The sequence below is a fragment of the Leopardus geoffroyi genome, chromosome C2 (assembly GCF_018350155.1).
Source record: "Leopardus geoffroyi isolate Oge1 chromosome C2, O.geoffroyi_Oge1_pat1.0, whole genome shotgun sequence".
Classification (NCBI taxonomy): domain Eukaryota; kingdom Metazoa; phylum Chordata; class Mammalia; order Carnivora; family Felidae; genus Leopardus; species Leopardus geoffroyi.
In genome coordinates this window covers 2,480,773-2,493,830 of record NC_059333.1, presented here as the reverse complement: position 1 = coordinate 2,493,830, position 13,058 = coordinate 2,480,773, and the positions used below count along the sequence as shown (strand labels likewise).

Here is a 13,058-nt window from a genome sequence, read left to right as displayed (position 1 = left end):
CCAAAGCCCTTACTTGAAGTTACAACAGTAGCTAGTTTTAAAAGTTAGTGACTTACAACCATGTCCGATAGAGATTTCTACCATGGCCTTCAAGGTGTGTGTGTGTGTGTGTGTAAAGAATCAAAATCTTGGGGTGCCCGGGTGGTCAGTCAGTGGAGCATCTGACTCTTGATCTTAGCTCAGGTCATGATCTCACGGTTCATGAGATCGAGCCCCACATCGAGCTCTGACTCGATGACAGCTGGGAGCTTGCTTGGGATTTTCTCTCTCCGTCTCTCTCTCTTTCTCTCTCTCTCTTTCCTCCCGCCCCCCTCTCAAAATAAATAAATAAACCTTAAAAAAAAAAAAAGAATTAGGGGCACCTGGGTGGCTCAGTCGGTTAAGCGTCTGATTCTTGATTTCGGCTCAGGTCGTGATCTCTCAGTTGGTGGGTTCGGGCCCCACGTCGGGCTCTGCACTGACAGTGTGGAGCCTGCTTGGGATTTTCTCTCCCTGTCTCTCCCCCTCTCTCTCTGCCCTTCCCCACTCACACTGTCTTTGTTCTCTCAAAATAAATAAACTTAAAAAAGAACAAATTTAGAAAGAATTAAAATCACACTGATGTCAGCTGCCTGAGGGAAAGCGGGTCCGAATCACAGAAGCTTCAGAGGCTCGCTGACAAAGCGTCGGGTCAGACCGTGGCCTTGGCGTGGCTCTCCTGGGTGCGCATCAGGCCTCCTCAGCGTGGGGTGCGCTGTGCAGTTTCCCCAGCGAACGTGCCCGTGAGGCCCTCTCGTAGTGGGTCGGTTCCTGGCGTCAGTGTCTCAGCTCCGGAGTTTTACCAATGCTCGCGATGATTTAAATAAAGTGGCACTTTCACGAAGGCTCTTTCAGGACCCGGTGTGTTTATGAAACCCTGACGAGTTTGCAGGGACACTCCTACCTGCCCTCATTTAATCCTTGGAGCCAGCCCGTGGTTCTGGTAGTAAAGGTCCTCTTACCCTCACTTTCAAGTCAGAAACCAGAATTCAGAATGATCACGTCACGGGCTGAGGCCACAGACACGGGACAAGAACCGTTGGCTGAGCCCTGGGCCCAGAGCACACCTGCCCCCTTCCTCGGTGGAGAAACCCACGGTGGGCGTGGGGGCCCCTCCAACGTGTCCGCTGAGCTGAGACCTGCAGGTCATTTTCCCTTGACCGAGTTACACGAGGATTCTTTTCACCTTTAAAGGTGCCATTTCGCGATCAGCATTAACCCAGACCTTAAATCGCTTTATATTTGCATTTCTCTGAGATGGCAGCCTGCCCGGTTTAAAGGAAAGTGAGCTCCCACCCGTCCCTTCCTCACTCTGGTTCTCAGGGTCGTGGCTCCAAAGCCGTCCGGCCGCTGATTCCCGACCGTTTGCTGATGCTTGGTTCCGTGACTCACTAACCCACCCAGTTCTCTCGCCGATATTTACCAAGCGTTCATCCACTGCGTGCCAGGCGCGGCTCTAGACTTTTGCTTCTCTGCGAGTGTGACAGACACCTGTCACTCCTCACCGCCCCCGAGTTTGCTGGGTTAGTATTATTTTTAGTTATTTTGCTCTTCCCCTAATACTTCAGTATATTTGAACTTTCACTTTGGTTGAATCAAGTGGAACAAAGCCCTCCTGACCTGCTCTGTGTAAAACAACTTGGGTTCACGACATTCGTATGGGTGCGGTCGTTATAATGGAGTTCTCCACGCTCCTTTTGTAGGTCGATTTCAAATATTGAAAGTCCAGAAACAGCATTCACAATAAAACTTTTAATGAATTAGCTCCTGCCGATGCCACAGAGAAGGCACGAGAATCCCGTCATTAAGTCCGTGCTGCTTGGAGGAGGAAGTCGCTCGTGAAGCCAACCGTAGAAACCCACGCCCCGTGTTAGTGCGATCTCTGTCTGCACCACAGTTTCCTGGCAGGGTTTTTTTTTTTTGTTACTTGAAAATGTTAATTGCTTCGTTTTTATTTTTGAGAAAAGAAACCTATTTCTCCTTCAATACCAAAATCTTCTAGCTCCTTGATCGTACTCTTTGTGGAACAAATTCTTTGTTCTTGAAAGACCTCAGGTTCTAGTTTGGGGCAGTTTCTTTCCGGGCCACCTACGGGTGTTTATCCCGGCATTTCCTTCCATTGCGTAATGGGGTGAGTTCTTTGTCTTAAATCCCATGTCTTTCTCTTTCCTTCCTGTTTCGCTGGACTACACCCTCAAGTAATCTTTTCACAAAGGATCAGCAGAAGTTCCATTTTCTGAAACCTGGTCGATCTCAGGACTGCCGTGATTTCCGTCTTCATTCTTTGTGTCTCTCTGGTCCTGATGGAGGGGAAATGGTATTCAGAGGGAGGAGGCTTTACTACAGGAGCTACTTACAAAGGGGCCAGCAGGGATTGGGGAGCGGTGAGAAGGGGAAAACCCTGGAGTCGGCACATCCTTACTGACAACGTACTTCGTTCCAGCCAGAGCTGCGCGGGGAAGGGCAAGGCCCACGGAAAAGTCGGAGGATCGTGGAGTCCAAGTTGACTTCTCTTGGTCCCAGGGTCGAAATTCTGTGAAATTTGTAAAGTGGCCACATTTCGGAGTGTGCCGAAGCATGAGGCTCTGGGGGACATCTGTGGCGCTCCGCCGCTCTTGACCCAAGGGTTCCGGCCTGGATGCTCCTGGGGACTGGGTGACGCTTGTCACGGTACACGTGCAGTAAACACGCATCATGCATTCAGCAGGCTTTGATGGAGCGCCTGGGTATGACACCCAGACCCGCGTGCTGGCGTCCCAGAAATGGTGGCTTAAATGCGTGCGACTCGTCCTCTCTGCCTGCGAGGTCTCGGCCTCGGAGGACCCGCGTCTTCCACACTCTGGGCCTTTAGGCCTCATATGTGTTGCTTCATGCTGACCTCGAGCCACCCTTCCTCACGCAGGGCAGAAGGGCAGAGGGCGTCCCAGAGGGATTTGTCTCTTGTCCTAAAACAGACGCCTTCTTGCAAGTATCTATGGACGTCTCCCCTGTCCCCACCGTGTCCCCCTGCCTGGAACTGGGCCTCACGGCCCACACCAGTCACTCCAAGAGGGGATGGGGTTCCTTTATGGCTTATATCTGGGGCCTTAGATCCCATCTTGGGATTCGATTCTCACCAGGAACGGTGTGGCAGGAGGGAGCCCACGGTGGCTGCACGGGACTCATGGGCCCGGAGGGGAGGTTGGCCTGTTGTTTAATTGCTTCTTTTCACCCACTGGTTGAGGAGATATGTGATGCTAAAAGAGCCTCCTGATTCCCGTAATGGTTTTCAGTTAATTTTGTATTCTATTTATTGTAACATATTAAACACAGTAGAGGGGCGCCTGGGTGGCTCAGTCGGTTGAGCGTCCGACTTCGGCTCAGGTCGTGATCTCGCGGTTCGTGGCTTCGAGCCCCGCGTCGGGCTCTGTGCTGACAGCTCGGAGCCTGGAGCCTGCTTCGGATTCTGTGTCTCCCTCTCTCTCTCTCTCTCTGCCCCTCCCGTACTTGTGCTCTGTCTCTGCCTATCAAAAATAAATAAGTGTAAAAAACTAAGAAATTTTAAACACAGTAGAAATACACACGTGCCTCAATACAAATACAGCAGAAAGTCGACATGTGTGTGAGGCGTGGTGTTTGCTAAGCCAGTAGCCACACTCGGCGTGTCCAGCAGGGGTGCACCTGCTCGGGCGTGAGGGCCCTCGGGCCGTCAGCTCCGGTCCAGCTCGCTGGTCTGCTTGTCTGTCCGCGCGGGCCGGGGCTCGTTCGAGGCTTTGTCGTAGTTGTGACATCTTGTGGGCCGTTCCCTGGTCCCGTGCGTGGTCTTCTCGGCTTCTCTTTCTTGTTTGGTTCTCCACACGAGCTGTAGCACCCGCCTGTCTAGTTCCCGGTGAAGCTGAGGGACCGGTTGGTGTTTTAATTAGGATTCAAGTGCATCCGTAACTTAGAACGGTTTGCGTGTCAATCGCGTATCACCATCTAACCCACGCCCTCACAGTGTGGCACTTGTGGCCACCACCGGCTTCTGCGGGTCAGCAGCCCGGGCCGGGCCCAGCAGGAAGGGGCGTCAGTGTGGCTGCAGTGGGCTGGCACCCGCCTGGGGCTGTGGGTCCACCGTGCTCCGCGGGGCCCGCCCCCCACAGGCCGCCCCGGGACCCCCGCCCGGTGGCGCGGGGCACGGGGGAGGCGGCAAGGCCCTGAGGGCCGAGCTGGGGTTGAAGGACCGCGTGTTCTCCGCGTGCAGAGCCCTGAAGCCAGCGGGGCCCCGGCGCCGGAGAGGGGACCCCACGTCCTGACGCCTGCCTTGCCAGGGGCGGGGCACAGGGAGGGCAGTGTTGTTCCCTTTGCTAGGCCTGCTTATTGTCTTTCAGGGTGTTCTGCCGTGCCCTTGTGCGGGCTCTGCCGTCAGACCGTCTCGCTGCAGACACACGCGGGGTCTTGTCTGCCGTGTGCCTCCTGCATCTGCGTGTCCGCGTGCAGGCGTGCCCACTGGACGGCGGTCCCCGGGCTTATCTTCCTGCCTTAAGTGCTTGGACTGTGAGCCTGCTCCCCACTCGCTTTAGGAGAAACCCCTGGTCCTGGACGTGCAGTTTTTCTGTTTCTGCTGCTAGAAAGACAGTGGAGCGACCCGGGAGCCGCCAGCGGCCGGGGCCCCAGATGATCGGGGGGTGGGGGCAGAGCCGCCAGCGGCCGGGAGCTCCCCATCTTCCGTGCATGGCTTCCGAGGTTGCTCTATGGTCCCGGATGACCACCTGAGGCCAGTGTCCTGGGGCTGTTGGGTAGAAATGACTAAACTTCTCTGCTGTCTTGGTCCCTTCTGATGACTTCAGTCAGAGCGAGTTACTGAACGTTCTGAGAATGTCGATCTCTGTACCTTGTGTTAACTGCATTTAGCACTCTGTCATCTGTTGTTTATAGTGGCACTTTGGTCACAGTGGATTCTCTGGGGTCTGCGGGATACAAACCTGTCATTTGCAGATAGGGATGATTTTGTTCCTCCTCCTAGACTTTTCGGTTTCTCGGTGGTTCTGGGAATCTGACGAGGCGACAGACGATTGTTAGCAAAGAAACGTGTCCTACTTCTTGGCCGTAGAAGGATAAGATGGTCCCTGCCAGTGAATTTACCCAAGAACTAGAGGTAGTCCCTTAAAGACTCAGAAATAGGATCGTGTTTGTCTGATCTACAATTTTAGTTGGCCTCATAAAAATACCCTTTCCGCTTCCTGGCCTTGTCAGTAACATGATGATAGGATACAGCCTTTCTCTCGGCGTCGTGGTCAGGTCAGCGTGGACAACAGTGGCCATTGTGCTCTCATTCGTGATGTCATCGATGGGCACAGCGTCACCCTCTGAGGTGGTGCCTCCCGGGCCGCCGGCCGGCACCTGCCCCTCCGTGTCATTGTCAGAAGGATGTCTGCCACCAGCGCCCCTCCCGCCCCCGCTCACACCAGGTGGGCCGTGGGCCAGGAAGCCACCCAGGCCCTCTTGCCCCTGCCACATTTACAGCCAGAGGGAGGAGCAGCCGGTCAGGGACCAGTCAAGGGGCTAGACGGTCCCGCTGTGAGTGACGTGGATTTGCTCCTGTGCGGCCCGGGCTGGCCGCTCGGGGAGCGCGAGCCTTACCTGGCTCCGGGCTGCGTTTTGGGCAGTTAACGTTGCGTCTACGTGTCTCGGGGTAGCTCGAGAATATTCGAGACAGTGTTCACTCTCGACTCTCCCCTGTTCATGGGTTTTGTCCTTCGGTGTCTCCTGACTCAGAAACAACAGAACGGCCCGCGCGCAAACCAAACACCCAGGCTCGCTCCTGGGGTGTCCCCTGTGCGGCCAGCCGGCAAGGCCTTTCTGTGGTGCCTCCGGGGGACTGTGCGTGCCTCACGCATAGGCCTTCATGGGTGGGACGGGACAGAGGGAAGGAGGGAAGGTAACGGTTCTGCTTTTCTGCTTCATCGCGGGCTTTGAATTCGGATGACTGAAATCCGCTGAAACTCAGCGGCTCTTTCTGTCTGTAATGCAGACCACGTATCTAGAACATCAGAAACGCTGCCCTCTGGCGTGTTGAATGTCTTCTCCCATCACCAGCCGCCGTCGGCTCACAGAGAACACTCGGGGCCAGCTGAGGCCACAGCTCGGAGGGGCAGCGGTCCCAGAGGGGTGGTCCCACGGCTGCACCTTCCTCTGGTCCCCGGGGTCGGGCAGCGGGTCACCGGGAGAGGCAGCCAGAGCAGAGCAGAAGACACGGCCGAAGGGGCACCCGGTGCCGTCGGAGGACAACGGTATTGGTTCGGGTCCCATGCCGCGTCCCCGCTGTGTGATGGGGACACCCTGGGCGGAGGCACGCGAGGCACGTGGGTGGAGGGACTGGCACTGAGTCTGAGTGTAAAGGAGGTGCAGTCGGTCCCCATGCGGTGGTTCCCTGCACGGAGCCCGTGTGATGGAGATGCCTGGTGCCGCCCTGCCGGCCTCGGTTTCTTTCCCACGCAAAGGCTTTGTCAGAAACGTGGGAGTTTCCACGAAGACGGGGGACGGGGTGCCTGGGAGGATATCTGAAGGTCAGACCTCCTGACTGGCTAGTTCATGAACAAGAGGGACCCAGGGACCAGTGCCGGGAAAGAGGGGCCCTGGGCGTCTGGGGACGGGCCCTGAGGCAGGTGCAGGGGACGGAGCGCTCTGCCCTTGAGCGGTGAGGCGGCGCCAGGCTTCCCAGCAGGATGTGGGAGGGGCCTGGGGTCTGGGGACTAGGCCCGGAGTATTTGTGGGAGGGGTGTCACTCCACTAGGGCAGCCAGGACAGAGCGCCCCGGGCCGGGCAGCTTCGGCGGGCAGTTCTGGAGGCTGGCTGTCTGAGACCCAGGGGTGGGCGGGACTGGATCCCCGTGAGGGCTGTGGGGGAGGGATCTGTTTATAGACAGCGTCACCCCTGCCGTGTGTGTCTTCCCACATGGTCTCCGTCTGCGGGAGACCGTGTCCGAATCTCTCCCTACGAGGACACCAGGCAGGTTGCTTTACGGCCCAGCCCAGTGACCTCATTTAACGTGATCACCTCTTCAGAGACCCCGTCTCCAAATACAGCCACATTCTGAGGTGCTGGCAGTTAGGACCCCAGCATGTCTTTTGGGGGACACCGTTCGCCCGTAACAGGAGGTGCCCCAGTGGGCTCTGAGAGCAGCCAGGGGCCTCACATGACGGCGGTGAGGTGCCGCAGTGCTGCAAGGTGCTTCCTCCCTTCCCCTCGTGGCCCTAAGCCACAGACAGCTCGGCCGTGGGCACCACAGGCGTGTAGCAGCAAAAGCACCGGGAGGGACAGGGTGTCAGACCCACCAGGGGTCCCCCTTCTTCGGGGGCGGGGCGCTAGAGCTGGGAGGAGGGTCTGGTTTGGGCTCCCAGTCCTTCCTGCCACACCGGAGGAAAGGCTGGCTGGCGTCCCCAGACGCCCCGGGTCGGCGTCTGTGATGGCCGGCGGCCCCTGAGTTCCGTGTGAGGCCGCGTTTAGCTCAGTCGCCTGGCTTACTGCCCTCCCGACAGGCCGGCGGTCCGTCCTTGCCTTCCAGCCCTGAGGGGGTGACTGCACCCCACACCCCCACCTTGAGGAGGGGTGCGAACTCAGGAGGCAGCCACCTCGCCGTCAGGATCAAGTTGTGCAGATGCGGGCTTCCGGAACGATCTAGACCTATTATCTAGTGAAGGGACTTAGAGACAGGCCCAGGCTTCCTTGCTCTGTCGGTGACGGCGTCTGAGCATTAGTGAGGGGGTACCAGGTACACGGGCCGGGGTGGCCACCTGCCACAGGCCCCAGGGGCCGCTCCTGAGAAGTAGGTGGCCTCTTCTGAGGCCCGGGCGCGGAGGGCTCACCCAGGTGTCCCGTGGTCACGGTCACGGACGGGTGAAGGGCCGAGTTCCGGGCCTTTCCTCGTCTTCCTTTGTTGGATGCGCAAATCGGGGAGCAGCTTTGTGGCCGAGGCCCGGGCCCTGGCCTCCCCCGTCGTCCTGAGCTGCAGGCCTTGAAGCCGCTTGGGCCCTTCCGGTCCTCAGTTTCCAGCGGGCACCAACAGTGGCCACAGGGGCGCCCGGTGGCGCTGTGGCCGTAGCCAAGACGAGACGCAGACCAAGCGTTCAGGATGGAGTGTCTTCAAGTAACCCATCCAGGAGGAACTGTTTGGCTTAAAGCCTCGCGCGTGAGAAATGTAAACTTGTTCGAGAATGTTGGGTCGGGAGGCCGTTGAGAGACTTCATGATGTATTTCGTCACAGCGAGGTCGCGTGAAGCGGCACGGGAGATGCAAACCCAGCGGGGAAGACGGGAGGGAGTACGCTCCCTGGCCTCCCAGAGGAGGGTGGTGCCCCGCGTTTTGAGGGGGGACGGTGACAGAGGCTGTTGAGCAGTGAGGCGTTAGACCCCCTTGGCTGCATCTAAAAGAACGAAGTCGTATTTAGAAAGTAGAAACTTCACAATGTGCCAGAGTGCGTAGCGCTCGCGTATTTAAAGTCGGCTTTAAAAACGTAGAGACTCACTTAAACTCGTCCGGTGAGAAGGTAAGCCGGTTTTGTCGGGCGCACAAGCCAGCGGTCTTGGCGGCCTGCGTCGAGGGCTCCCCCGGCCGTGCTCCTGCCCCTCCAGTGGGAGGCCGAGGCCGGGGAGAGGCTGGGAGCGTGTGGGCCCAGTGGGAACGGGGCATCACCCCACCCCCACCCTTCTGCAGGGGACCCCTGCCGCCTGTCCCCGAAGGCCTGTGATGCCGGTGTCGGCAGCGTGTGGCTGGGGCGCCAGCGTCCAAGCAGACAGTCGGCACGGGGTACTCTCGCGGGGTGGGAGGGAGGACCCCTGATCGCAGCGGGTGACGTTCCTGAGGGTGGAGTCTGGCCCCCAGGTGAAGTCGTGCATTTTGACCCCACTTCTCGGGTATCCGGGCCAGATCCTGACAGCCCGGCTGACCAGCAGCAGGGGAACATGCCAGAAGACGGCCAGCCTCAGCAGAGCCCCGGGCCAGGCTCACTTTCTGGCGCCCGAGAGCCCGGCACACAGCAGCTAGGACCCACCTAGGGTGGCTGCAGCAGGACAGGTGGTGGCCGAGGCTCACAAAGAAGGGCAGTCATCGGAACGAGGCCCCAGGACCACTACCAGCCCCACGCCACGTCCATCAGCCCTTGTCAGGTCCCCCACTTAGCCCCGGGGACGCGGGCCGGGAGGCCAGCTGGACCCAGACAGGAGGGTGTGGTGCTGGCGATGGGGCCAAGGGGTGGGTGCAGCTCTCTGGGGGGTTCTGCCGATGGACTTTTAGACCAGAGCCTCGGGGGCAGGCCAGGGACTGGCTCCTTCACAGCCGCGGGGGCTGTTGTGAAACAGGGGCACGGGTGGAGTGGGGCCCCCGCTGCTCACAGCCCGAGGCCCGCCCAGGTGCAGGGGCGGAGCGGGGCCCCCACGCCGTGGAAGGAGCTGTGGTGCACACTGAGCCACCAGGCATGTCCCGTGTGGGTCTCCTCGCGTGAGCCCGCGGGAAAGGAGGCCGGGTTCACGGCGCCGGGCGTGGAGTGGTGCTGCTGGGGCAGGGGCAAGGGGAGGCTCCCAGACTCGACCACGGCAGTGGCTTTGCAGGCCGTCCCGCCGCACAGCAGTGAGCGCGTCTGAGCTGTCGTGAGTTGTACCTCGTTAAGGTTGACTTTAACATCAGATTCTCCTACCTCGCGCCCTAGTGATGGAAACAGCAGGTCGGCGACAGAACCTAGGAATCTGCCTCAGAAAGCATGACGGCTGAGGTGCCGATCTCTGAGCTGGCTTCCGGGGACCCTGGTTATTCTGGCCCACGTGGCCCGAATCCGAGATGGTGGGGGTGCGGGCAGAGCCGGGTCTGCCGGAGCGGTGGGGTGCAGAGAGCCTGCCACGGGCCGGGCTCGGTGCCGGAGGACGGACAGCAATGCCAGGTCTGGCCAAAGCCATTGCCTCCAGGGCAAGGAAGAAGCGTGTGGTCAGGCCCGGCCGGTGTGTCTGAGACTGCTTTACCGAAGGGCCCCTGCCCGTGGGAGGAGCGTGGACCCGGCCTCACTGCCTACTCTGGAATTGGGTCCTGCTCCTTCTCTCGCTGTGACCCTGAGCCAGGCACTGAGCCTGTCTGTGCTTCTGTTTGCTCAGAGCGGGGTTTGCAGTGACCCCTAGGAGGCAGTAAGACGCTTCTCAGGGTAGGCACTTCAGACACAATGGGCTGGGTGGGTCGGGATTGCTCGTGGGGCTGCGGGCATCCGAAGGTCTGTCTGGAGCTGGACAGTCATCCTCCGCGTCCAGAGCCTGCCACTCACGTGTCCTCCTGGCAGGGCGGCCAGGTCCCCCAGAGCCAGCTCTGTAAGGACCGGGGGCCGGGCAGAGTTGTGCTTTTATGACTCGGCCTTAAAAGTCGCTGCACTTTATTTCTGGCCCAGTTGGTTTATTCTTTGGGGGTGGCCGGTTCCCGTGTGCCCGCAGGTGTGCTCAGCTTGTAAAGTGACGCAGGGCCTGCCCTGGAGGGTCGGGGAGCCCGGTGTGTGGCTCAGAGCCCCCTCCACGCCCCACCCCTAAAGAGGGCGCGGGTGCCTTTCCCACGGACCAGGTCTGCGGGTGCACCGGCCGCGGGCAGCCCTGAGTTTGGGTCACGACTTCCTGCTTGGTTCTCTGCCCACAAGGGGGTCACGGGGCAGCTCACGGGACAAGTTCAACCAAGAAATGTGAGCTGCTGTGTTCACCGTTGAAAATAAGAAATGCATGTGAAGAGGGGACAAAAACTGGTCAGGTTCCTGGGTGAGTCACCGCCTTTGTGTTAGAGCCAAAACAAAGGCTTTTAGCTTAAAAAGTACACCACTGTTTGGGAATTAGGAGGCATTAGTTACGGTATCGTGGATCTGTTTTCCTGGAGAGTTCGTGTGCAGTTTGACGGCGGTAAATGCGTAGTAAAAAGTCTAAAATAAAAACTCTCTGTCATGCCGTTTCCTAGAGGGAATCACTGGTAATGCTCGGGGACATTGGTTCTAGTCTTTTCTGCCTCTCTTGTGTGCCCGGGGGTGTCCGCGTGTGGGCCTGTGGGGTGCGGGGTGGGGTCGCGGGGTGCGGCCCCCGTGAGCCGCCGGGGGTCGGGCCCCAGGTCGGGGCCGTGCCGTGAGCACCGCGGATCCGTCCCCGGGGCCCGCGGCCGCCGGGGCCCCCGCCCCCTCCTGACCGCTGCCCCCTGTCCTTTGCAGGACGGCCGTTCTCGCTGAAGGACCCTGCACTCGCTACTGAGCGGCGACCATGGGCCCGCTCGCCTACCTGAAGACGCAGTTCGCGGTTCACCTCCTCATCGGGTTCGTGTTCGTGGTGAGCGGGCTGCTCATCAACTCCGTCCAGCTGTGCACGCTGGTCCTCTGGCCCCTGAGCAAGCAGCTGTACCGCCGGCTGAACTGCCGCCTCGCCTACTCCCTGTGGAGCCGTGAGTGTGGCCCGCGCCGCACGGCTGGGGGGGGGGGGGGTGACGGTGGGGGGGGTTCTTTCTGCCGGATGAACCCCACACACGCCGCTCCGTCACGGGCAGGGGCCCCCGGGGGTGGCGAAGGCTTCCGATGACGTGACCGGGAGGCGGGGGCCTGGCTGGCGACCCCCGGGCTGGGAATTGGGGGCTGAGGGGGGTGCTCCAGGGTGCTCAGGGCTGGCTCCTGGCCAGGACACGAGTAGAAAGACGCTCCCCCGCCCCCCCCCCCCCACCCCCAGACTCTTGGTGTGGCTGACCCAAGTGACGTTGCCGCACTTGACCGCTCGGACCCGCAGAGACCAGTTTCCTGAGGTTTAACGTGGGGTTTTGGATATTTGAGAACAAATGCAACTCAGCTCAGCACCCCCCAGCCCCGTCCCTGCCAGCACACGGGCCGGGGTCGGCTCCCGTGTGCTCCGCCAGCCCGTCACCAGAGCGTCGTGAGGCAACCCTCAGGTGGCCTGTCCTCTGGTACCTATCTGAGCATCTCTCTGTGGAAGAGAAGTGCTCCTGCCTGCGTCCTGGTTAAACAGACGCGCGTGCACGTGTGTGTCTGAGGCCTGTATGCACGTGTGCGTGTTCAGACCTCGACGACAAAGCCCACCGTTGACAGAGGTGAACGCCGCACGGGGGCCTGGGGTGGGGGGGAACCAGTCACGTGTCAGGAGGGCAGCTCGCCAGCGGGCGTCCACAGCTCGAACAGCGGCAACTTCTGACGATTAATCCACAAAATAAGGAGATATCTGCAGAAGTACATACGTACAGACGTTCTCGTCTTATCATTTCTATATTAGCATAAAAGTGGCGGCAGCCGCAGTGCCCATGAGTGGAGGCCGGCTACGGTGAGTCCGCCTGGCACAGCCGTTACCGACCGGGGACCGTCTCTCGACTTGATAGAGAACCATCTTCAACGTCCTTTTTTCCTAAAGTCTACTCATTTATTTTGAGAGAGAGAGAGAGAGAGCGCGCAAGCATGCGCAAGGGGAGGGGTAGGCGGGGAGAGAGAGACAGAATCCCAAGCCGGCTCCACACCGTCAGCCTGGAGCCCCACGCGGGGCTCGAACTCACGAACTGTGAGATCGTGACCTGAGCCGACACCAAGAGTGGGACGTTCTACCGACCGAGCCACCCTGGCGCTGCTTAAGACACGCTTCTAAGCGCAAAGGGAAGGTCTCCCGCAAAGTACGTGGCATGCTGGTTTTTTTGAACACCGTGTGTATGAGGTGTGTGCACGTCTACACGGCCGTTCGTGCCCAGAGGGTCTCAAGGGGTCAATGGGAGACTGAGTGGCAGGGAGTGCAGGGAGGAGGGCCTTCTACTTTTTTCCTTTTTTGTTTTACTTATTTGCTGTTTATTTTGCCTTTTATTTTTTTTATGGTTTACGTTTATTTATTTACACGTCTGACTTTGTGCCGTTTACATTTTTTCGCGTAAGACCATGTTTCTTTTCCACTAAAGAGAGAGTAATAGCCACCGCGTGCCTGCCGTGTGGGGAATGGTGGGTCTCCATTCGCCTCCCGGTTCCGGGGCAGAGAAGGGAGCCCCGTCGAGGAGGCCGTGACCTCCCGCTGCCTCTGCCGAGGCCAGCACACCGGCCT

General features: G+C 59.4%; 1 protein-coding gene across 5 annotated transcripts in view; it reads left to right on the top strand.

Annotated features, from left to right (window-relative positions):
- Positions 1-13,058, top strand: part of AGPAT3 (1-acylglycerol-3-phosphate O-acyltransferase 3) — an 86,461-nt gene that overhangs the window by 50,710 nt on the left and 22,693 nt on the right. For 4 of the 5 annotated variants that reach the window (XM_045501213.1, XM_045501214.1, XM_045501216.1 and 1 more), the window contains exon 2: positions 11,195-11,421. In XM_045501213.1, coding sequence (XP_045357169.1) covers positions 11,244-11,421 — 178 coding nt within the window. In that variant the 5' untranslated portion in view covers positions 11,195-11,243. Of the gene's footprint in view, positions 1-5,317; positions 5,448-11,194; positions 11,422-13,058 lie in introns of those variants that run through there. The other variant, XM_045501215.1, reaches the window with a different exon arrangement.